The 25,233-nt window shown below is 39.3% G+C and overlaps 1 protein-coding gene across 2 annotated transcripts in view; it reads left to right on the forward strand.

Moving 5' to 3' along the window:
• Positions 1–25,233, forward strand: part of mdn1 (midasin AAA ATPase 1) — a 218,421-nt gene that overhangs the window by 108,903 nt on the left and 84,285 nt on the right. For both annotated transcript variants that reach the window (XM_057822299.1, XM_057822300.1), the window contains exons 36-62: positions 118–326; positions 398–520; positions 601–798; positions 1,210–1,317; positions 6,698–6,886; positions 6,956–7,045; positions 7,127–7,390; positions 7,460–7,724; positions 7,860–8,019; positions 8,599–8,715; positions 8,806–9,014; positions 9,105–9,253; positions 10,510–10,709; positions 12,778–12,998; positions 13,218–13,331; positions 14,491–14,620; positions 16,075–16,181; positions 16,284–16,417; positions 17,319–17,485; positions 17,556–17,676; positions 17,816–18,029; positions 18,801–19,041; positions 19,116–19,239; positions 19,492–19,656; positions 23,827–24,035; positions 24,110–24,497; positions 24,607–24,719. In XM_057822299.1, the coding sequence (XP_057678282.1) occupies positions 118–326; positions 398–520; positions 601–798; positions 1,210–1,317; positions 6,698–6,886; positions 6,956–7,045; positions 7,127–7,390; positions 7,460–7,724; positions 7,860–8,019; positions 8,599–8,715; positions 8,806–9,014; positions 9,105–9,253; positions 10,510–10,709; positions 12,778–12,998; positions 13,218–13,331; positions 14,491–14,620; positions 16,075–16,181; positions 16,284–16,417; positions 17,319–17,485; positions 17,556–17,676; positions 17,816–18,029; positions 18,801–19,041; positions 19,116–19,239; positions 19,492–19,656; positions 23,827–24,035; positions 24,110–24,497; positions 24,607–24,719 (4,729 nt within the window). The remainder of the gene's footprint in view (positions 1–117; positions 327–397; positions 521–600; positions 799–1,209; positions 1,318–6,697; positions 6,887–6,955; positions 7,046–7,126; positions 7,391–7,459; positions 7,725–7,859; positions 8,020–8,598; positions 8,716–8,805; positions 9,015–9,104; positions 9,254–10,509; positions 10,710–12,777; positions 12,999–13,217; positions 13,332–14,490; positions 14,621–16,074; positions 16,182–16,283; positions 16,418–17,318; positions 17,486–17,555; positions 17,677–17,815; positions 18,030–18,800; positions 19,042–19,115; positions 19,240–19,491; positions 19,657–23,826; positions 24,036–24,109; positions 24,498–24,606; positions 24,720–25,233) is intronic.

A 25,233-nucleotide genomic window follows, 5' to 3' on the forward strand; every position in this document is an offset into this window, starting at 1 on the left:
ACAATAGAAAGACCTTTCAAGACTTCCGAAGCCAAATAGTATTGTGTAAATTGAGGTGCTCAAATAATATTATTTTAGGAATCCTACTTTTTCTAATACAAACAATGTCATACGCAGGTCCTTTGACTGAGAGCAGTCACCTGTCAGATTACACTATTGCATCTGGCACGACTGCAATGAATGCCCAGAGGCTTTTGCGGGCACTGAAACTTCAGAGACCTGTTCTTTTGGAAGGATCGCCTGGTGTGGGGAAGACGAGTCTTGTGTCTGCACTGGCAAAAGCTTCAGGGAACCACCTTGTCAGAATCAACTTGTCAGATCAAACGGTAAGTGCTGCCTAATTTAATGTCTATTTTATCTGCATCTCATATGTTGGGGATATACATTTCCCTTGCAGGATGTCACTGACTTGTTTGGGACAGATCTACCCGTAGAGGGTGGAAAGGGAGGAGAGTTTGCATGGCGTGACGGTCCACTTTTAGCCGCTCTGAAGGCAGGCCACTGGGTTCTCCTAGATGAGGTACAAACAACCAGACATGGTGCCTTCACTTTTGTCCGGAAAGGTGTTTTACAAGTAAAATTTTCGCTTTATGCCGCTAGCTGAATTTAGCATCACAGTCAGTTTTGGAAGGACTGAATGCCTGCTTTGACCATCGAGCAGAAATCTTCATTCCTGAGCTGGGAATGACCTTCCAAGTTCAGCAAGAAAAGACAAAAATATTTGGTTGCCAGAATCCATACACCCAAGGTGGCGGTCGTAAGGGGCTTCCCAAATCCTTCCTCAACAGATTCACACAGGTAGCAAACATTTCCAAAGTTACTGTGTATTTTACCTGTTTGCTTTGGAGTTGAACATCTCGTATAATATAAGATTGGCGATTGTAATGTGATCCTCCAGGACAAAACGGACCGAATTTTTCATATTCAAAAAAATAATTGTTAATTAAAAATGATTGGAAGGATTGTTCAGTGTCTCATTAAATGGGCTAGGAATTATTTAAAGATGGATGCAAGCAATGCCATATAACGTTCTCATGGTCTTGCTGAATATATATGACTAAAACAACAAAAGGATAACAGACAAGGCTCTAATAAAATTCCTGTTAGTAATCCAATTGCTTTAAGGGACAATGATGATTTGATTGTAAATGTATGAAATATGTTAATGGTAGTTGTTAAAATTACTGATAATTGTTTTTCTTTTCATAGGTGTTTGTGGACCAGCTAACCAGCCAAGACATGGAGTTCATTGGAGAGTCAATTTTTCCAGCCATAGACAAAGAAATCATTTCTAAAATGGTGGAGTTCAATGACACAGTAGGTTTTTGTTTGTTTTTTTAATCATGCCCTAAAAATATAACCATTTTTTTCTACCGAACACGTCTAAAGTCATTTCAACACATTAGCCCGATAGCATTACTCGCAGACATTTATGGTCATTTAGACCAGGGGTCCCCAATCTATTCCACAAAGGCCCACTGTGGGTGCAGGATTTCATTCCTACCAAACAAGATGACAACATTTTTTCCCCAATCTGGTGTTTTACAAGTGCAATCAGTTGATTGCAGTCAGGTGTGGCTTGTTTTAGCAGAAGCCTCATTGGTTCAACTGTCTCTACTGGATCGGCTGGAACAAAAACCAGGACCCACAGTGGGCCTTGAGGACTGGGTTGGAGACCCCTGATTTAGACGGTACCACAGATAGAAAGACATGTAATTATTAAAAGATAAATGTTAGTATGAGTTATAATAATTTGATATTAAACCCCCTCTCTTAATGTTTTCGTTTTAATAAAAATTGGAAAATTAGTTTTACTAGTAGGTCGCTATTGTTGTTAATGACGCAATGCAGTCTGGGCAGTGAAGTCACTGGGCGGCGCTGCTGGGCTACCACAGTGTCAAAAAAAATAAAAGTGTCACTCTTTAGCGACTGTAACGAACCACTTGGAATGATGCGACACGCAGAGGGTTTCGACATGTGTTCATCTTTATTTTCCATCAATCTTTTCATTTTAGTTGACACCGTGAAAACTAGAAAGTTCACAAAACGTAACACAATGTTGTCCTATTAAAATAGAATTCACCAAAGCAACAATAAAACCTTCAATTTCCTCCTACCGCCATCTGCCTTCCAAGGGTGCCATCTTCAATCGAACCAATTATACATCTCCACATTACAGTCTTTGTACAAACAAACAAGTACAATCAAAAATAAACGTAAATCCCCACGATGATAATAAACCTCACTATTTGTTTGTGAACTACCCTACGGTGTGACTGCCCTGCTTCTCAACAAATGCAGCATGCGGAAAAGTTTACGCATAGGTGTGGGAAGTTTCCTCATTAAGATAAAACCAGACGCATGGGATTGTGCGCGATGCGCCTTTCAAAATAAACGCAAAGACGGAAGTGCCTACAAATTCACACCAACCAACACGACCTTTACAGCGACATAAACACGTCGTCGATTCTGGCCATCCAATTTGAACCCAGGCGGAAAAGTGAAGAGGAGGACAGCACTGTCGATATTTCATTAAACAAGCAGCAAACGCAATTACATGTAGGTCCCCAGCGAGATTCGAACCCATCTTCCCGTGACAGTAGGTCTTGATCACTTTAAATAAAATAAAAAATAAAAAGGGAAAAACCATGGTGAGAGGCAGACAAACGGAAAAAAAACTAAGGCAATGATGCATGTAACAATGAAGGGATATACAAACTATCAAATGGCAACAAGTCAATTCTCGGCAAGCCGCCTAGGATCGGTTTAAAGACACCGCTGATGAGCTGGAATTGGATGCAGGTACAACGTTGGGAACCCATCCCTCTTTAACAAAACAATTTGACCAGCAACAGAATGTGACAAAATCATGCCAGTCATCATACTAGCGTCGCTTGCTGGCTAGAGCAGCTATTCTCCCAGTCCAGCCCAACCGCGTCATCACCGCCAGCATGCATTGCGCACATAAAACATGGTGCCCTCCGTAGGTCAGAACATGTAATAAATATTATACATTTTTAAGTCAATGTCAATGATAAATGTTAGCAATTACATATTTTATTAAAAGAGAACAACTGTGGCTTATTAGAGCCTACAAGTCTTCAGGATACAAGGTGGTATACAGGCCCCAAATTTTGATTGGTGTCATTCTTGTTTTTTTTTTCTCAAATTAAAAAAAGTGTGTTGCTAAAATTTATTTATTTTTAATATGATGTATGATGATCGATAAAATTGTAATGAACTCTGGATGGTCAGGAGGTGCTTCCAGATGACTGGACAACTACAGCAAATGTGATCAGGGACATAGGTAGGACAGTCCTTGATCTGTCATATGAAAGGAAAGGTGATAAGGAGAGGCTTGGTGGTGGAATGAGGAGGTGCAGAAGTGCTTAGGTTAGCTAAGAAGAAGTGGGACATTGAGGAGACTGAAGAAAGTAGACAGGAATGTAGGAAAATGCAGCTTAAGGTGAAAGTAGAAGTGGCAAAACAAGGGGGTTATGATAACTTGTATGCTAGGTTAGACGGTAAGGAGGGAGAGACTGATCTATACTTGCCTGGCACGGCCAGACTGTTCTCCCTGTATTTTTCAAACACTGTGAGAATAGTCTGGGACTCAGCCCATTAACGGCCTCTCGAGCAAGCACAAAATCAACCGTCCAATCAGATTTGTTTATTTGCGTGACGTGTTCTTAACGAGCAACGTCACTCTTCCGCGTCGGAAGTCGTCTCCACAACAACACAGATGGCGAACAGGAGAGCCAAGAGTATGTTCCAATCCACGGTAAAATCAGTTTTAAATGACCAAAAACCCATCGACACAAGTCATTGACAACAGTCTGTCTCGTGCTAGCCATGTTGAATAAACTCCGCTCTACTCGTATGTAGACATGTGCCGGTTACCGGTTTCACGGTTTACCGTGGTGTGAAAACGTCGCGGTTTCAAAACCACTAAAATTTTCCGTCATACCTTAGTACGGTATTCGCTATTTTTCATGTGCCAAAATGCAGCCGAAGTGGCTTGGTGCGGCACCATTCACCCCTTCCCATTTGTTGCCGTGAGTGTCACTAAACAGCCAGCAAACCCAAAAACAAATCCTCCAAACACAAGGCGTACTTTTCTTCAATTTATTGAGCTCTCAAATCGTGGTGAAATATACAAATAAATACATTTAAAACGCTGTACAATTGTATTTTTCCACGTGTGATTAGGTTCAACAGGATAGCAGTAGCTCCATTAAAAATTTCGCCAAAAACAAAACACACATTTTCCTTTCAAATTCAATATACAAACTAACTAAAACTTACAAAGACGAATGTTAGCCTAGGCTAAACTGGGAGAGCAGCTTCTTTTATGTCTCACAGCCGCTGAGTGAGAGAAAAGCTTGAATGCAGGGGGGAAAGAAAAAGAATCGCGTCAAAGATCGCTAATTGAGAGAGGAGGTCTCACTCCTCACTTTTTTTTTTTTTTTGATGAAACCTTTCCTCAACAATATTTACATTTTAACTAATTTATAAAACTAACTTATACATTTTTAACTAACTTATTAACTTATGAATTCTTTTTTCTTTTTAACACAAAGGCATGGCATCATGTAGACTAGAGTTGACACAGTGGCTGAAAATGGCGAAACTTCACTTGAGCTTCCCCCCTCAAAAAAAAGTCATACAGTATATATTTTTAATTTTATTTAGAAGTGTTTTTACTTTTTATAGCAATTATTTTGTTCTTACTCTAATATTGAGCAACTTGAGCTGTGGCTGTGGGTATAGTCTAGGTTGTATTTATTTTAATTTTATATAATATTTGTTATTTTTTGTTAATTTATCTATTTTCACATTATATTCATGTTCCAATTTGCAAATATGTTTTGAAAAAAATCCTGTTCAATGGATTTTTTTTTTTTTTTTAAACCCATACATCTCAAAATTTTGGAGCTATAATTGCAATACCGTGATACCGTGAAACCGCGGTATTTTTGCTCACGGTTATCTTACCGTGAAAATCTCATACCGGCACATGCCTACTCGTATGTTTACTTCCGCGCGCAAGTCCCTTGTCGCTTTAATAACATCACGTTCGCCCGTCGCTGATTGGTCTACTCCACTGTTTGTTTGCTGTGGCTTGCTCCGCCCTGGAAATTTTATCTGCTGAATGGTGGCCAGACTCAATAGCTGGAACAGCGGTGAGTCTGGTGTACCAGGCTAGATCTATACTGGTTGTCAAGGCAAAGAGACAGATCGGAAGGATGTGCCGCAGGTTAAGGTGGTAAAGGAGAGGGATGGAAGTGTGTTGACAGATGCAAGTAGTGTGTTTAGTGACTGGAAAGAGTACTTTAAAGAGGAAAATGAGAGAACTAAAAGCAGTAGAGGTGACTGTTGTGGATTAGGAAGTAGCAAAGATTAGTAAGGATGAAGTGAGAAGGGCATTGAAGAGGATGAAGAGTGGAAAGGCTTTAGGTCCAGATGATATACCTGCAGAGCTATTGAAGTGTCTAGGAGACGTAGTGGTAGAATTTCTGACTGAGTTGTTCAACAGGAGCTTAGAGGGTGAGAAGATGCCTGAGGAATGGAGAGGTGTGCTGGTGCACATTTTTAAGAACAAGGGAGACCTGCAGAGTTGTGGCAGCTACAGAGGAATAAAGCTGATGAGCCACACAATGAAGCTATGGGAAAGAGTAATTGAAGCTAGACTGAGGGCAGAGGTGAACATTTGTGGGCAGCAGTATGGTTTCATGCCCCAAAAAAAAAAAAAAAAAAAAAAAGAGTACAAGAGATGGGGTATTTGCTTTGAGGATGTTGATAGAGAAGTACAGAGAAGGTCAGACGGAGCTGCATTGTGTCTTTGTTGATCTGGAGAAGGCTTATGACCGGGTGCCCAGACAGGAACTGTGGTTTTGTATGAGGAAGTCTGGAATGGCAGTAAAGTATATTCAAGTGGTTCAGGGACATGTATTAGGACTGTAAGTGGTGTGGTGTGCTGTTGGTGTGACGGAAGAGTTCAAAGTAGAGGTGGGACTACATCAGGGATCAGGTCTGAGCCCCTTCTTGTTTGCTATGGTAATGGGCAGAATGACAGACGAGGTTAGACTCCATGGACCATGATGTTTGCAGATGACATTGTGATATCTGTAGTGAGAGCAGGGAACAGGTGGAGGAGAAACTAAGTTGTGGAGGTCTAGAGGACGACCAAAGAGGAGGTTTCTGGATGTAGTTAAAGAGGAAATGAAGATGGTTGGCCGAAAGAAAAAGAAAGTTATCGCTACAGTGTTTTTATTTTTATTATTATATTTTATTATATAATTTCATTAGTATCCCCTTTGTGTTACGCGCGTGGCCGCAAAAATATTAATCTTGACTTAAGTACGACCTGGGCAATTTACTGTCTAATATCTGCGTCCCTATTTAATTTGCAGCTTCCCTGGATATATTGAAACATCTGGAGAATTATGATGATGATGATGATTTTTTTTAATTTTTTTTAAATAATGGAATTTGAGTCAGGATGGATTGTTTCTGTTCTATTCCCTGCTAAACTACTAAAACTACCTGTAGTCCGATAGTGTTTTACTCGCTAATGAATGTTCCTATTCCCTCCTTTTTAGTGTTTCTTTCTGAATCCCTCTGTCTTTTCCTTATTTGGATTTACTGTTATCTATCATTAAATAGCAAACTACACACTTTACTTTTTCCTTAATAGCTGTTCCGGGAGGTGAGCGTTGAAAGGCGCTGGGGTCAAAAAGGTAGCCCCTGGGAATTCAACCTGCGTGACATATTTCGCTGGTGTCAGCTAATGCAGGCGGACCAGTCGCCGGGATTTTTCAATCCAGGTCAGCATGTGGCTTTAGTGTACGCGGACAAGATGAGAACAGAGGCGGATAAATCGCAGGTAAAATATTTTGTCTGCCTCACCTCCGCACATATGCTTGGATGGTAAAGCTTATCGTCCCATTCACAGGTACTGACTGTGTTCAGGAAGGTCTTTGGAGATGAGTTGGAACCGTATACCGGTTCTAGACAATTTCATATTACTCCACTCAGCTTGCAGGTACAATACATTTAAATAATAATAGAAGTTTTTCATGCAACTATGAAATAATTCGTTGATTTGTCCAATATCCCTATTTAGGTGGGGTTCTCTGTCCTACGGCGTAGCGGTGGAACCCCTGATGGCTGTGATCCTCCGCTTTCAATCACACACCAAGCCTTGAGGCCACTTGAGTCTCTTATGAAATGTGTTGAAATGAACTGGATGACCATACTGGTCGGGCCGACTGGCAGTGGAAAGACGAGCCTGGTGCGACTACTTGCTTTCTTGACAGGAAACCGCCTCAGGATCATGGCCATGAACAGTGCCATGGACACTACAGAGTTGCTGGGAGGGTTTGAACAGGTAAGTTTATTTTGTAGCTTTACCCCCATTGTCTCAAAATTAACATCAGTGGCTTTTCTCTTTTGTTAGGTGGATATCATGCGTCCATGGCAACATGTTCTTGAAAGCATTGACTACTTGGTTGCTGTGGTAACAAGGCGTGGCTTGATGTCGCTAGATGTAAGCATTCAAGACACAGAGTTACTTTTACAGACATGGGCCCTGTTTTGCCACTGGCTAAAGGAAGAGAAGCTGGAGAGCTCTGAAAGAGCAATTAACTCTGAGGCTCTAAACAAACTGGAAGTCATCATCCTTCTCTTGCAAAAACTAAACACCAAGCTCAGAGTGTTGACAGGTAATGGTCAAATGCTGTCAAGCATTCACCCAAATGTGGGTCAACTATGTTTTAAAAATATATAAAGTGCTGTGAAAAGAATATTTGCCCCCTTCTATTTTTTTTTTCTTTTTTAAACTTTTGCTTATCTCCTAGACATGTCAAAGCTTGAAATGGACTTTATGCAACTGAAGGAAATGATGTCCAAGCTGCAGGACTGCTGGACTAATGGAGGCTTTGAGTGGTTAGATGGAATGCTCATCCAAGCTCTGCAGGCAGGTGACTGGTTGCTCTTGGACAATGTGAACTTCTGCAGGTAATACACATAATTTCATATATTTATTAACCTTTCCTGTATCCTATCAAAGGTAGACGTGAACCACAAAGATGGAGAAAAAACCCTAAAGATAAACAGACTTCTTTCTAACATGCGAATCCAACACAAGTGGTTGGATATGAAATGCAAATGTGGATATCAGAAGATTGTAACCCTTACATATTATAGCACATTGCCATCCCTCCCTTGATGGACAAAAAATAGTAATCCAACAGTAATTGATAGAAGAAAAATATATGTAAAATTTAATGTACATAATGTATTACTTCTCAATTTTTTAACTGTAAGATTTTGTTAAAGGTTGACCAATACAACATACTGTGAGCCCTTGTTTTTCGTGGTTGTTGGGGACACAAAGTATTATTTAAAAAATATATTTTTAAAAACTTTGTGTTCCTACGATGGCGATGCAATCCAGCAGTTGGATTTCAAATTCAAAATTTATGTCAACATACTTAATGAATGAATACAAGAAAAACTAAAATAGGTTAAAGTAAAAAATAAGTCTGGAATATTGAGCAATTTGAATTTTGAACTGATTGTGTTTGATGTACTCAGTGCCTCTGTACTGGATCGCCTTAATGCCCTGCTGGAACCTGGTGGCTCACTCACCGTTAATGAACGTGGCGTCATAGATGGGAAGACCCCAACAATTACACCTCATCCCAACTTCAGGTAATATTCAAATATTGTTGAGTTGTTTTTTTGAATGATCTTTTTTAACGTTTCATCTTATTGAAAACACGATGGTTTTGCACTGTGTAGGTTGTTCCTGATCATGGACCCTGCGCATGGAGAGCTCTCCAGGGCCATGAGGAACAGAGGGGTTGAAGTTTACATCCCTGGAGAAAATGATGGAGTCTCCTGGGATACATTTGATTTGAAAACATTGCTTCACACTGCAGGACTTACAGGAGATTGTGTGTGGAATTTACTCATTGATATACACAAAAGCATCAAATCTACCATCTGGGGTGAGGGTCAGCAATAAGGTTGCATTATGCAAATATATATTCTGGGAAACTACATGAAATGAAAACGGATAAATTTACTCCTTTCTCTAGATTCCCCCGTATCATCGATGGCCTCCATGGTCAATGCTGCCATCTTGTTATGCTGCCAGCTACAGAGAGGTGTGGATTTACCCAGTGCACTCAAGCATGCGTGTCAGGAGGTGTACTCCCTCAGTCAGTCCAGCACTGCCAACCAAAAGGTACTACATATGAATGAGATGTACATATATATGTACAGCATATATGTTTATGAAATACATATTGGCTGGATAGCTCATCTGGTAAAGTATTCCCCTTCCACCTGGTGGAACAAACAAATTTCCATTCCAAAGCCGTAGCCTGACGTGCACCTCCCAAAAATCCTTATTATGCTTCACGTCAATGCGTGTGACGTGAATGTCGAAGGACTGTGATTGGTCCGCTCAGAACGTTGTTCCAGTTCAGCACATTCACACTGCCGTTTTCAAACATTTGCAAACGTCTTCAACATTTGTATTAACAACATTTGTTGTTCAATATTGATCAGGTGCCGCTGCAAATACACACATTCCATCTCCATTGGCATTGCTGTTAATGACCGGAGGAGAACTAAAGGAATTTGACAGAGTCCCCCAAAACCATACAAAGACAAAGCCACACCCCTCTAGTGGCATGGCAGTGAATTACAGAGTAACACATTCCCTTGACGCAGGACTTCGAATGCACAATGACGGCGTAGGGTCTACGCCGGGGGTGGGCAAACTATTCCACAAAGGGCCGCTGTGGGTGCGGGTTTTTGCTGCAACCCATCAAGAGGACACCTTTTCACCAATCTGGTGTGTTTTAAGTGATTTGATTGCAGTCAGGTGCTTCTTATTTCCATTGAAACCTCATTGGTTAAAAGCGCTGTACTGGATCAGTTGGAACAAAGACCAGGACCCACTGCGGCCCTCAAGGAGTTGTTTACCCACCCTTAATCTACGCCGTCGCTCTGCCATCACCGAAACGCAAAAGCATAAATCAGCCTTAAGGCAGGTCCTAAGAAAATCAGCTAAATGGCAAGAACAAGATCCGAGCAATTAACAGCTATACCCTACCAGGGATCAGATACCCTGCTGGGATAATAAGCCGGTCAAAGGAGGAACTTCAGACCACAGATGTGAAAACACAGAAGCTGCTCATCATGCACGGAGGGTTCAAATCGTGCAAAACACAAATACTCAGTATTTCAATGACTTCAGCCTAGGGCTAGAGCAAAATAAACATTTCCTGTTTGTCCAAAATATGCTGTGCTATCATTTGAAAGGTACTTGTTATAGTATTTCATAGCATCTTTAAGGACACTTCTGCCTACAGTAAATCAGAGCTGTCACCACCAGGAAGCGGTGACAGAGGTCTTTTAAAACCAGGTGTCTCATCTTCACAGAATGTACTCTATGGAACAATGTATTGTTTTTTTTTTTTTTTCCTTCCCCAGACCGCCCAGCAAGTAATTGATCAACACCTTTCTATTCTGAACACCCGAAACTGCGACACCGGTTTACTTTGCGCCGGCATTTGGCCTGACAGAATCCCTTCCGCGCCGTTTTGCTCAGAGGATTCCTGTTTGTCGACGGTCCTTCGAGATGGGCAGGTGTTATTATTTTGCTTAAACAGCCTCAGTTTTCAAGGCAAACGGTAAGAATCACTTCCCAGTAAATTGTAGTTATATTTTTTAGCATGTGATGACATTTGTGCTGCAACACAATAGAGTGTCAGACAGAGGTGGGTACAGTAACCAAAAAAAGCAACTCAATTTAGAGTCTCATCACTTCAAAATAATATTACTAAACTAAAAGTAGTCATTCAATATTGGACTCAAGTACCAGTAAAAAAGTATTCGGTGAAAATAATACCCAAGTAATGAATAAGTGCTTACATTCATTCATTCATTCATTTTCCATGCCGCTTATTCCTCAATGACAGAATTTTTTTTTTTTTTTATCTCGGCACAACGTCATTTGTACGAACGCTCTATGTTGAATAGTTTCTTTTTTACGGCGTTATAAAGGCGTCACGTGATTGCCCATGCTGGCATAAGCATAGGACTTCCGACTGGAAGCTTGTATGAGGTCATGTGACCGTAAAGTTACATCTGATTCCTATAACGGTGTCATGTGATTATTGGTGTGACGTCTCATTGGTTAAACTAGTAAGAAAAAAAATCAAGTCGGTAACCACGCTAGTGTACCTCAAAGTAGCGACTTAAGAGAAGCATTTTCTCTTCACAAATCTACTCATGTAAAAGTAATGTTTTTTTTGTGGTAAAACTACTCTTAGAAGTTCATTTTGCTCCAAAAGTTAATCAAGCAAATGTAATGGACTAAGTGTGAAGTGTTCCTACCCACCTCTGATGTCAGGAGAGTTTATCAAGGTTGCTGTATGAAATGATCATTTTAGAAAAAAATGAATCGAAAATGATTTTCATCAAATAAGTGTCACATATATAATAAGTGGCATCTACTGTATTTATGCCATGAACAAACTCTCATTATTGTGCATTTTTGTGACTTCAGTTTATCCGTTTTTCGTTATTCTCGAAAGTTAGTAGAAGCAGACAGACAAAAAAAAAAGGACATGTCGGGCACAAGACTGAAAAGTCTTGTGCCCGCCATGTCTTTGCTGGTCTGCTTTAGAAACGAACTCATAAAGCTGGAGATAATAAAAGATCTTCAAATTGTTGAAAGGGTTGATGGTAGAAAAAATGGGGAAAATACACAAAATAACACTAAGGTTACATGTAGAAGTGGACTCAGCGATGTTTTGTTGACATGGAAGTCAGTACGGGCTTCTAGTAGTATTACCTAGCCTTGCAAGCGAGTCTGTACTTCCTGATTCACTGATTTCATGCAAACCTCAACTGTCCAACCACTTCATTTGAGTGAGCCAATCAAGAGAAAGGCTTGGGCTGCAGAAGTGACCAGGAAGCAACTATCTGCTTGAATATGTCAGAGGGCAAAGACAGGTCCATTTCTGAAGATTGGTCGCAAATACACTTCATTTCCTCATTGAAAGAAGAGCAAAGAACCTCATGCAGTGGTGGATGAAGTACTCACTTTTTTTTTTGTTTTTTTTTAAATTAAAGTACAGATAAAGGTGCAGAAAAATAAAAGTAGAAGTATCAAAGAAAAAAAATACTCTAGTACTAGTAAAATGATGTTAAATACTAGTAAAAGTACAAAAGTAATTGCTTTGAAATTTACTTTATAAGTAACAAGAAAGTATTTTCTCCCGATGCAAAACTGTAATATACTGTATGTATTTATGTGTATACCATCCATCCATCCATCCAAAAATTCACTGACTGTTATTTAAAACTGTGCAGAATGAAAAAAACAAGCAATAAAATGGACTGGACTGTAAAGATTAACAAGCTCAAAAACTTCAAAACTTAGTTGCTTGCAGTCCGCTATTATACCGCCACCTACTGTACAAGAGTGTGGTGCTTTTTATTGGTCAGTATCTTGTTCACCCGCCTAATCTTGCTTGTACTCGTGCTTGGTTACGGTATAGTTGCATGGGGCTAATCGATTGCACCGGAGGCATGAAAACATCAAAATGTTTTGTTAAATTCACCTTTTAAGTTAAATTTCAGAAAAATCATCAACCTTTTCAGGTTGTACTGTGTGTCTATCTGTATAGATAAATGTAGTTTTTAATTGTCGTTCATCCTCAATGTATGAGTAATACAAGTTATCTTTTAAAGGAAGCGCCCACTGAGTCTAAGTGACCTGCATAGGGCACTTCAGAGCAGCGGCTTACATGACGGCCTGGTGTTTGAAGGAGAGGAAAATCTGGAGCAAGGAGACGTACTGCAGCTGATACCAACGGCAGTCAGACTTGTCACAGAAACTGCCTCTCACGGAGATTGGATCCTGCGCGGTCGCTGGCTTGCACATCTGGGAAAGAGCTACATATACGCCCCTGGTTTGTTCATATTTATGAGCCGCTAACACTAATATAAAGATCGCAAAATTAAAACTGCTGTTACATATACAGTGTTTGTGATAGTCAATAAATAAATCATTTCTATTTGTACTTTACTGCTGCTTTTCTTGCAGTTGTAACTTGTATTTGCATTCTAGTTTCTCCATTGCATTGTTACAAAATCAACCTGATCATCGACATGGTTTTCTGGTTTTACAGATCTGGCTTTGGTTCGGTTGGAAGCAGGAAACGGAGCGCTCAAGGCTGTTTTCAGTAGTCCTCTTGCTGCTCAGGGCAAATCACTTGCTGAGCTGCTGCAACCAGACAACTTCGGTAAACTTCGATGCAGTGTTGTTTTTGGCAGCCCTTTTCATTTTCGTCTTAGTCTTTTGGAAAATCTGATTTTAGTCATCTCAAAATGTGTTTGTCTTTGTCTCGTTTTTGATGACAAAAACAAAACCAATTTAGTCTAGTTTTAGTCGACGTTTACTCAAAACATTTTTGTCTGCAAAATAAAAAATTACTCCAAAAATAAATAAATAAATAAATGCGGGTTTCCAACTATTTCGGATTAACATTGACAGACGAGCACATAATTGTGGAGTGTACAAGGACATCATCTTTGTGATGATAATTCAAACTCAGCAGTAAAATAATACATTATTTTCAATTAAACTCACCTGGACGTAAAAAAAAAGTTGTCAGAGAGTTTAAGAGGACGCTTGCTGTTAGCACTAGCTAAATGCCGACACAAACGCTATGCTACACTACGAGTTACATTTAGTGTGTAATGATCACTCAGCACAAACCTTTAAAGGCTACAGCAACATTGCATATTTTCTCTGGCCAAGATAAGACTACAAATCTTACCTTGTGCATCTGTGCAAGCTTGGAGACTGGAGAGCAGCAGCACGTCACATGAATGACACAACCAGACACTGCTACGATGCAGACTAACTCCACATTAAGTGTCACACATTTTGAACATGTGACAGAAACTATTGCGCATTTTGGTCTTGTCTCATCAGACGAAAACTGGCATTAGTCATGTCATGTTTTCGTCTCCTAAAACACGTTCTATTTCATTCTTCCTGACCGCCAGAGGGCGATGCTTAGCACCTGGATATCTACGTGTGCGCAGCACAAAGGTCGAGAATAAAATGCCAACAAAGTCACGCTTGTTTTTTTAGCTTATCGTCTTGTCGTCATGAAAAAAATTGTTCATTGACATATTTTGGTTATAGTTATGGGTGACGAAAAGAACACTGCTACAAAGTAGTTAAAAATGATCTGCGCATTCTATAGCGTGCTCTCGCTTTCGTTTTTACCAAAATGAATGATTTATTCATTTTTTATGTGATTTGAGGCATTGATGGAACAGATTAGGGAGGCAGGGAACAAATCTTATGATTCAAATAATATTATAAAACAAATATGTATATGTTTTTTTTTTTTTTACTAACTTTCTCACCATTTTTGTGGATCTTTCCAGATGAGTACAGGACTCTTACGGACATGCGCTGGAATAAGCAGTACATGGACATTTTAGCCAACAAGTGTAACTTTGAAGATGAGAAAAGATATCATGAGTTTCTGGAGGCGCTGAATGCTGTTGCCAACAGGTAGATGTGCACTACCTCATTATATGCATGATTACACTTTACATCTTACAGTTTATTCCAATTGCAATGTGGTGGCCTGTCATGTTTAGAGCAACACTAGGTAACTTTTCAACCTTTATAAAATATTTTCGTAACATTTGTGGTGATATGTCGAATGACAGCTAGTTGAATGACACCTCTTTTATATCTTGAGCGGGTCTGTATCGCTTTCACTGGCACTATTTAACTTTGAAGAGGGTGGCAGGAACCCTGCATCACAAAAAACAAACTATATGCCATATGTCACTTCCCCTTTTCCCCATTCATTATAAAGACTGAAGTCGATGCGAACGCTTTCACTGGAATTATGCAAAGATGGCAGAGCACAAAAAAGAAAAAAAATTTGTCTGAGGAGGGGGAAAAAAAGGGAGGCTACCAGAATAAACACTGGCCGGGCTTTACCTCGCTGGCGTGACATTACTATTCACCCTTCACACAGCTGCTGGAAACAGAAATGTTGTTTAATCCATTTGCAGGAGACGAGGAGATTGATTTTTGATTAATTGATGATTTTCTTTGTACGGGTGTACGCTGGTTCTCATGGGAAACGCAGTCTTCTTTGAGGCAAAACACTACAACTTTTGTCCACCGGCGTCACTAAAATTGACCGAAACTAAAAAGTTACCAAGTGTTGCTTTAAATCTTGAATCAAAAATTTATAGATATAGAATATTTATAGAATAGAATTCAAAAAGTCAATTTCAGTCTATATTTGTGGTGGATATATTCTACATTTTTATATATATTACTGTATATTGTGGATATTGTATTGAATTAGTGGATTTGTATTCCTAGCCCTAGTAATGTGCGAAACCAGTACTTGTCAAATAGTGGGGTGCGCTGAACTGACGCGGGTGTGAAAGGGCCTTAACCTTTAATGCAGTACCTCTAAAAAAGCGGGGGGAGCAGAGCGATGCCGGGCGTGGCGTATGTGACCTCGGAGAACATACTATTTGCACATCTGTTCAGTGGCGCTCTCATTTTCAGAGTTTGCGCAGTATTTTTTTAACCAAATGAGCACACAGCAAAGCGCACCAAAGATATAAAGTGCTAAGACGAGGAAATATGACGAAGTGTATGTGGCATTTGGGTTTGACTTTTAATACGGTGGGAGATGATGAAAGACCAGTCTGTTTACTGTGTCTAATAATGTTTGCAGCGGAAAGCAGGAAGCCAAATCAATAAAGGCGTCACTAATTGCACAGTAGGTGCAATTGTTACTCAAAAATGTGTCATGTTTTTGAGGATGGAAACATTTCATGTTTAAATTAAATTCTTATTGTGGTTTTTTTTTTTTTTTTTTTTTTTTTTTTTTTTGGTCTTAACCGTTTTCAATCTTTACAGTTTCTTCTTGTCTTTCATCATGTCCATTTTTTTTTTTTTTTTTTTTTCTTTTTTTTTTTTTTGTTCCACAGGATTGCTCTCTTGATGGACAGAGAAGAGAGGGCAGTAATCTGTACCCGCGCTGTCAACATGTCTGTTCAGAATTGTGCTCTAAGAATAGCCAAAGACTTCTACAAAGGTCTGCACAGATTCTTTATCCCTTAAATCATCCCAATTTAGTTTGGTAGGAAAATAAACTGTGTCAAAATCAGAAAGTACATGTATTTTTCTGCCTACACAGGGAAAGTGGACATTGGTCACTTGGCTCATCCAGTACTGATACACCTCCAAACCTTCTTTGACCTGTGGGATTCCTTCATGCTACAGGCTGTGCTCACTGGGCAGGCTTATATCCCAGACCATGTTATGTTTGAGGTCAACTAGTGCTTTCTCATAATACATTTACAAATACAATCTATAGGGAGTCCTCAAATTGCAAACAAGTTTCATTCCTACGCTGGCGAAGTAATGCGAATTTCATCGCAAGTCGGATTTTGCCATGAAAGTCGACATTACGACGAAAAAAAAAGTATTAAAAAACTAAAATACAATAAAGGAGCAGTAGATGTTTCGCGGACTTCGATTGTTGGCAACGTAAGTTTTGTGTCACCACAAAAGTGACAAGTGGTAACCATCGTTCCATACACAACATGTATTAACCATTTTTCCGATAAAAATGATTGAATTTCTTAAACAGCTAAAATGTTGGCCGCCATAGCAATCAAACTAAATAGATTTAAAAAAAAAAAAAAAAAAAAAAAAAAAAGCTGCCTTTGATGACATCTCTTCCGGTTACTGACGCTGGCTTCCTGGCCAACAGCAAAATGGGATTATTAAAACTGTATTTTGGTTTATTTTACAGAAAGGACAACCGATTGTGACTCAGTGAAGTCCAACCTATCAAATTCAGTAAAGTACCCCCTGACGTGATAGGGAGTGTTTTAATCTTCACCTCCATGGTAATTGCTTTTCTTTTGCCTGAACATAGAAGAGCCAGCTTTTTTCTTTGGGGCCAAAATATAAAAAAGGAGGGCAGCAAAGGCAATGGTACGGAGTCCTGACCGTCAGAGACCAGCACTATGCACTAACTAAGCAATAACATTGGTTGACTAGGGACTAAAATATCGGACGAGGGTCATAAAGTTGAAACGTCGTAGGTCAACCACATCGTAACCTGAGCACTTCGGATACAAATTTAGCTGCACAGACTTACACAAGCTTTGCTTTTATTTTAGCTTCCTCCCCATACTCACTTTACAAGTACTTTTGTGTTTAGATCCGGGAGCTTCTGCAGTGGCTTGATCGTTTCTGGAACGTTTGCAACATGATGCCAGCAGATACGCATGGAATCTCAGTCATGTCACTTCACTGGCAGTGGGTACAGAAGCACCTCATTCTCCGTCTTCCCTTACTCCTTTTGGGAAACGCAGATGCCACATTAGAGTAAGTCTGATATAGTGGTAATTGTCCAATTTTCCTTATTTTTATTGCAACGACTGTATATTTTCTCTAGCTGCTACCAGGAGCTCAAAGCAGTTGCAGGAACCATTCAAACCATTCTGTCTACTCCAGTCTCTGTTGCTGCATCTCTAAAAAGCATCCAAAGAGTATTGGGAAAATCTCTGCCTTTCAAGGTTGGAAATGATTACGTTCCACCATTTTACTATCTTCATTCACTTTTTTTTTAATGACTTTTGGAGTAGATTGCAACTCATGTTTAGGTAAAACAGATGAAAATGTAACTTGAAAATGTACATCTGTTATCTTCTCCAGATGGAGACCGTTGCAAAGTGTGCGTCCCAGCTGGGGGTTTTGAGTAAAGCCCTGGATGTGAAAGAGCTTGCATTTGATCTCACATTCAGTTCTCAGAGGCAGGAGCTACTTTGTCTTCAGGTTGCTGGACTTCGTGTGGACATTAAAGAAAGTCTTCTTGAAGCTCTGGGACTTCTCCTGCTGGCAAACAACCAGCTGGATGCACGGGAATCTAGTAAGATTTTGTTTAAGTTACGGTATTGGGGACATGCCTGTTGAGAAAGAAAAATAACAATCTTCATTTAAAATTTAAAAAAAAAAAAAAAAAGTGGAACATCGCGATCTTGCTACTGGATAGTTTGGATAGTTATTTTGGGGAACTTAAGCAGAAATTTGGGTTACGTCGCCAGCGTAGGAACAGAACTCGTTCGTTACTCGGGGACTACCTGTTCGTACATATGTATGTATTCCTGCAAACACCAATGTATTTATAATCTAATAAGTTAACTACTGTGTTATTTACTTTATTATTCTAATAAGCAGACGAGACGTGAAAATTGATCTCAAACATTTAATAAACAGTTTCGTTTTCACTCTACCAGTCGCACAGCTTAGAGTACACTTACTTGTATATAACTTCCCTTGGCCCTATAGTTAATCCCATTGCACACTGGGTAAAGGAGTTCTAACTCCTAACACCACAACTCCCTTTGACTATAAATGTAAACAAACTAACTGTACACGCCACAATGTGAATACAGTCAAAATATCAAGCAACGACTGCCTAAGATGGCTCATCTTTTACCGCTTCTTGTTTGCCAGTTGCCCGAGTAGTCATGTGATAACGTCTGTGGATTGAGCTGGAACCTAACATACTAGTTATACTTAAGCGCCACTACTGGGCCCAAAACTTTTTCCAACAATATTTTTGTCTGACAACACAGAATGTATTGGACTGGAGTGAGGCTTGACCTGAACACTAACCACATTTCTATCCACCCACAAGCTATCCTGGACAGGTTGCTGTCACTTGTGAAGCAACAGCAACATCAAATGACTTCCATTGGTCTCTTGGAGACACACAGCATGTCTGAAGAGGATGAATCACCAGAAGGATTCCCTCTATCTCGACAAGAACTTCAGCACCTAAGACACAGGGCTCAATTGTGGCCCCTGATGGAGGAAGTGGCTGTGCTCAACCAGCTGAGACTCAGCACAGATTTATTGCAACTATCTTTTTCACATTGGTAAAACATCACTTAAAACTATATAAAACCAAAACTATTACTAAGGTTTTTTTTTCTCCCCATTTTATTGACAGTGACCAAGAAGCACTGGACAGCTTGCGTCTGGAACTTACCCAACATATTCGCTATTGCCTTGAGTGCACAACAATGAATGCCAGTCAACTTCGGCCACTCTGGTTCCTGTTAAATAGTAAAAGGGTAAGTAAGGCTTGCTGCATCAAAAATGGTAAAAGAAAAAGGGGACAATGAAATGTAGTATTCTAATTTAATACTGCAAGAAAAAAGAAGTGTGAAATAGATCGTCATCAGTCAGTTGCATGAAAAATGCTTTCGGCATACAATTGGACTTAAATTGAGATGAAAGGACACATTTAATACGCTCAAATTTAGTAAGTGTAAAGAGTAAATAAATGTAAACGATCTTTGAGTATAAAATGTTTACACCCACAGCTGGCGGAGGACCTACAGTTTGTGTGGTGTGAGCTTCTGTCTGAGGCTTTGGCCGCTCTGTGGAAAAACGGCGCAACATCCGACCCGGATCGTTGGCTGAAATGGAATCCACTCGACCCCGAGAAACATCCTGATTCCGGCCCACACGATCAACCCAAAAATATGGTATTGGATATGAATATGTTTTGTAGATATAACTCATATTAAAGAAAAGGTGACCATGTCAAAAAATGACTGCACTAATTTAACTTTACAGGTAGAAAACAAAAATTTTAATAAAAAAAAAAAATTTTTTTTTTTTTTTTTAAATCAGTTCATAGTTATTCCACCCTAGACAAAGAATCTGGGTGTCAGGGAAGTTCACTTTTGAACCCCAAGACAAGTAGCAGTCAATAGCTCTAATAAGAGAAAAGAATCAGACTCCGCCAAGGATTGCCGGCTTCAAAGACTTCATAGATAAACAGGATATATATATATATATATATATATATATATATATATATATATATATATATATATATATATATATATATATATATATATATATATTAGGGCTGTCAAACGATTAAAATTTTTAATCGAGTTAATTACAGCTTAAAAATTAATTAATCGTAATTAATCGCAATTAATCGCAATTCAAACCATCTATAAAATATGCCATATTTTTCTGTAAATTATTGTTGGAATGGAAAGATAAGACAAGATGGATATATACACTCAACATACGGTACATAAGGACTGTATTTGTTTATTGTAACAATAAATCAACAAGATGGCATTAACATTATTAACATTCTGTTAAAGTGATCCATGGATAAAATGTTATATTAAAACGCCTCTTAATGTTTTCGTTTTAATAAAATTTGTAAAATTTTCAATCAAAAAATAAACTAGTAGCCCTATTCTGTCCTCAATGTGTGTGAGTACACAAATTGACTGATAGCGAACATAAGTTCCAAAAAGAAATCAGACGGTGTGGCAAAGTTGCATGGGCTTTACTGAAGTTATCTCTTTTTGACAGGAGCACGTTTCTTGTATTTTTGTAAAACTGAAAATAACAAGGCAATGTGTCAATAACTTGCATAAATCACAAAATAACATAAAATGTACACACACGTGTCCATTTGAGCAGTAGCACTAGCCAATTAGCTCACAAGCATCTAACAATGTAACTGCATTTCACCATATATGTGAACAAATTCAAATACACATCATCAATAACTATCTAATGCTCATGAATATAAACAAAGGAGGAATATAACTCACAAGCGATGCATGTATTAGACACAAACAGTGTGATGGGGCTATGAGAACTGCCACTGAATACTGGATGCGGACGTTAGCTGGTCTGAATAGCACTGTCTATTAGTGTGAGTTCGCGTCACATATAATCACGTCAGAAAAGCGCGCCGAAACCCAAATAATCCGCTGCACTGAATCGCCAGCAGAGGGCGACATTACGCCTCATAACATATGCAAGTCACACCCAAGCGCCAGCAGAGGGCGGAAAAACTCCATAAAAAACAATTAACAAGTTGGCCTTTCACTGTAATGACATTTAAATCTGTCTGAGCGGGCATAGTGCGTTAATTGCGTCAAATATTTTAATGGGATTAATTTAAAAAATTAATTAACGCCCGTTAACGCGATAATTTTGACAGCCCTAATGTATATATATATATATATATATATATCAAGGGTACAAGTACAAGGAGATAATACAAGTCGTTACCTACGCTTACTATGAAACGATACTTACTATGAAAGCAGAAATGAAACTTATCACGGCCCACCTCTGGTGATTTTCCACAGAAAAACGTCCTGAGTTACGACCTTGAGCTCTAGCTGGTACAAGAGGGAGTCAAATCAGATAAGGCAGTCAACAGATACCCATTGTAAAATGGAATATTTGGAGCACTCATATTTGGAGCGCACGAACGTGGATACAGTCTCACATGCAAGCATTTAGTTTCACAGCAGTTACAGTGGAGCAAATAAGTATTTAGTCAACCACTAAGTGTGCAAGTTATCCCACTTGAAAAAAAAAAACAGAAAATCACATTGTTTGATTTTTAAAGAATTTATTTGCAAATCATGGTGGAAAATAAATATTTGGTCAATACCATAAGTTCATGTCAATACTTTGTTATGTACCCTTTGTTGGCAATAACGGAGGCCAAACGTTTTCTGTAACTCTTCACAAGCTTCTCACACACTTTTGCTGGTATTTTGGCCCATTCCTCCATGAGAGTCCTCGAGTGAAGACAGTGACGGATTTGAACACGTGGGTGACGCCATCGACGAGCAGAGGTAAGCCAACTCACTTTTTTTTTATGATGAAAAAGTTTCTTTTTAAAGTTTCTTTTGATATTGGAAGACAAAGTTAATTTTGATGCAATATAAGTGTGTGTTTGTGTATATAATAATAAAATGTACATATCAGATCAAAGTCGTACGTGCACTGTGTGTATCCCAGGCAGGAATTTATAATTTGTGGTGTTCTTCTTTCTATATGAAAATTAGGGATGTAGCACATATTCAGCTATGGTATTCTTTCTATTGTCATACATATAGATTACCATTATTATTTATTGCTGTATATATTTTTATTTTATACTTTATTATTTTCATGAATACTAAGTTTTTTTTTCATGTACATTTATAGTGACAATGAAAGTAAAGTGAAATGAAAATGGAAGGTTGGAAAGAGGACCGACACCCCATGGAAGTGTGGGCTGTGTGATGAAGCCCTGTGTCTAATTCCAGGACGAAACTGCTTTTCGGAGTGGCATGCCTGAAAATAATTTAACTTGTTTATTGTAAATATTTTTGAAAATACTTTTTTTCCCAATGTTATATATATATATATTTTTTCCCACAATCAGTCTTCTCAATTTGTGTATATAAATGTGTGTTCAAGAAGCTTGATTGTGTGTACATAGTTTTCATCAGGTGATGGGCCGCAATACCTAAACTCATAAAGAGATGGCCTCTAAACACTTTTTGTGTTAGATGGTATATATTTTTTCACTGATCTTCACTGTTTGGTCTGCTGTATATAACCTGTTTTGACTAGAGCATGTATAAAGGCAAAAACGCCTATGGCTATACCTGTTGTTTATGTTGAATTGTCAAACATAAGACTATTTATTCTAAATTTTTTTGGTTGAATGTTCATCATAACATGTTGAATAAATATTACAAAGTTTCAAAACGGTTCGTTACGCATGTATGGTTGTCAATTGGACATCAATATTAAAAATTTTGACAAAACGATTTTGGAATTTTTGGTCTTTTTGGGCCCAAAATGATGATTTATAATTGGTCAGTGAAGGAAACAACAGTTTGGACATGAAGTTCAAGGTGTCACAAAAAAAGGGACCAAACCAGGCCATCGTAAACAATTCTGTCTTTGAAATATAAAGGCAACTTCAAAGGCATGCAAAATCAGACAAAATAGGCCCAGGCCTTAAAGGGTTAAGCACACGTCACGCAAATAAACTAATCTGATTGGACGATTGATTTTGTACCTTGCTCGAGAGACCGTTAATGGGCTGAGTCCCAGACTATTTCTCACAGTGTTTGAAAAATACAGGGAGAATAGTCTGGCTGTGCCAGGCAAGTGTTTCTACCAAAAATTTATATTTTGGTTTCATCTGACCATAACACATTCTCTCAGTCCTCTTCTGGATCATCCAAATGCTCTCTAGCGAACTGCAGACGGGCCTGGGCGTGTACTTTCTAAATCAAACAATGTGATTTTCTGGGTTTTTTTCCACATTCTGTTTCTCATGGTTGAGGTTGACCCATGTTGACAATTACAGGCCTCTCTAATATTTTCAAGTGGGAGAACTTGCACAATTAGTGGTTGACTAAATACTTATTTGCCCCACTGCATGTGTTTTGTAAGCATGAATAAAATACTCTTTCACACTGGGAAACCCCCCACTTTTTTCAGCAATTCTGGTTGTGACATCACAACCTGAATTATTGGTCATACCCAGCTGCGCAAGCTAGTACATGTTGACAGAATAACAGAACTGCCAGATGGCAGCAAGAATAGCAACCCAATGGATAGCATGCTAGCAAGTAGCATACATCTGGAGCTCATTCTGGGTGTGACATCCTTTGTTTGTTTTTTTTTTTTTTTTTTTTTATTTAAGTAGGTAACGCCAAGAGATTTAATTATTAAGCCTTTTCTGTAGTTTTTTTTCTTTTGGGATGGGCTTGTGTCCAAAATATGCTCTGCTATCATTTTTAAGTCATTCATTATAGTATTTCATAGCACATTTAAGGTCTACCAAGAGACAACACAATAACGTATTTCCTCTTTAGGGACCGGCGTTACTAAATAAAGCCGTGTGGTCACATTGCACACTGGGGGTGCTGAACGGCAGTACGACTGAAAAAAAGTGGGAACCATCAGAAATGTTGCTCTTCTCACGTGTGACACTGGGGGAGTGGAAGGAACAGATTCAGCAGCTCCAGGATTTGTCTGCAATCTTGTGGGACAACATGGCTTTTCCAGTATTGGCAGACCTAAGGTAGGTAACACGACTTTGTTATCATCCTACTAAGCTACACGTTTTGTTGCCCTGAGCCCATCATTTCCTTTCAGAGGCACAGATTTGAGGCTCCAGTGGGCCGTCCTACGTCGACAATTACAGAGCATGACGCACCTTTTACCTCCCGGTTTGCAAGTCATTTACACGAATAGCTGCAAGAAGCTGGAAGAGAAAGGCAACGCGTCGATTGCCGCTAAGGAAATCCAGAGAATTCTCAGCGATTTCATTTCCTCTCAATTGCTCCCTGATGGAGTGGTGGATGCCTGTATTACCTGCCTTCAGCAATATGTTGAAAACAAAGTTCAAGGGACCAACTCTGTGGCCAGCCCTGGTGTCTTCTGGGTCAACATGGGCTTGCTCCATATTAAATTATGGGCCCCCCAAACCATCTTTGATCCAGCTGTCAAGAGGGCATACAAACTCAACTACGCCCAGCAGGAGGTACCAGTAAATGTTTCCTTCTAATTGTGATTTTAAACAGTGTTCAAGGCACACTTAAAATAGAAGAAACTGAAAAATTGACGTTTGTATTTGCATTTTCCTCTTTTAGTTAGCTCTCCTGGAGACTGAGTGGAAAGTACGGAGCCTGTCCTCTGAACTGATGACTGGAGCAGAGTTGGATGAGAATAGTACCACTGATGGTCTCCAGCATCCTCAAATCAGGTCTGTACATCCAGTGGTAAACTATTTCCATTTTCCAAAAAGACAGGAGTGACAGCCAATTTTGAGCATTTTGACTCATCTTTCAAAGATGACAAGTCCCCAAAACCGTACAAAGACAAAGCCATACCCTTCTAGTGGCTTGGAGGTGAATTACAGAGCAACGCATTCCCCTGACGCAGAACTTTGATTGCCTGGCACGGCCAGACTGTTCTCCCTGTTTTTCAAACACTGTGAGAATAGTCTGGGACCCAGCTCTTTAATAGCGTCTCGAGCCGAACAAAATCATCCGTGCAATCAGATTCGATTATTTGCGTGACGTGTTCTTAACGAGCAACGTTACTATTGCGCGTCGGAAGTAGTCTTCACACTATCACAGATTGCGAACGGGAGTGCCGAGTACATGTTCTAATCCGCGTTAAAATCAGTTTTCAATGACCAAAAACACATCGACACAAGTCATTGACAACTGTCTCGCACTAGCCATGTTGAATGAACTTCTCCGTTCTCAACTCGC

The sequence above is a fragment of the Corythoichthys intestinalis genome, chromosome 19 (assembly GCF_030265065.1).
Source record: "Corythoichthys intestinalis isolate RoL2023-P3 chromosome 19, ASM3026506v1, whole genome shotgun sequence".
In the NCBI taxonomy this organism is placed as follows: domain Eukaryota; kingdom Metazoa; phylum Chordata; class Actinopteri; order Syngnathiformes; family Syngnathidae; genus Corythoichthys; species Corythoichthys intestinalis.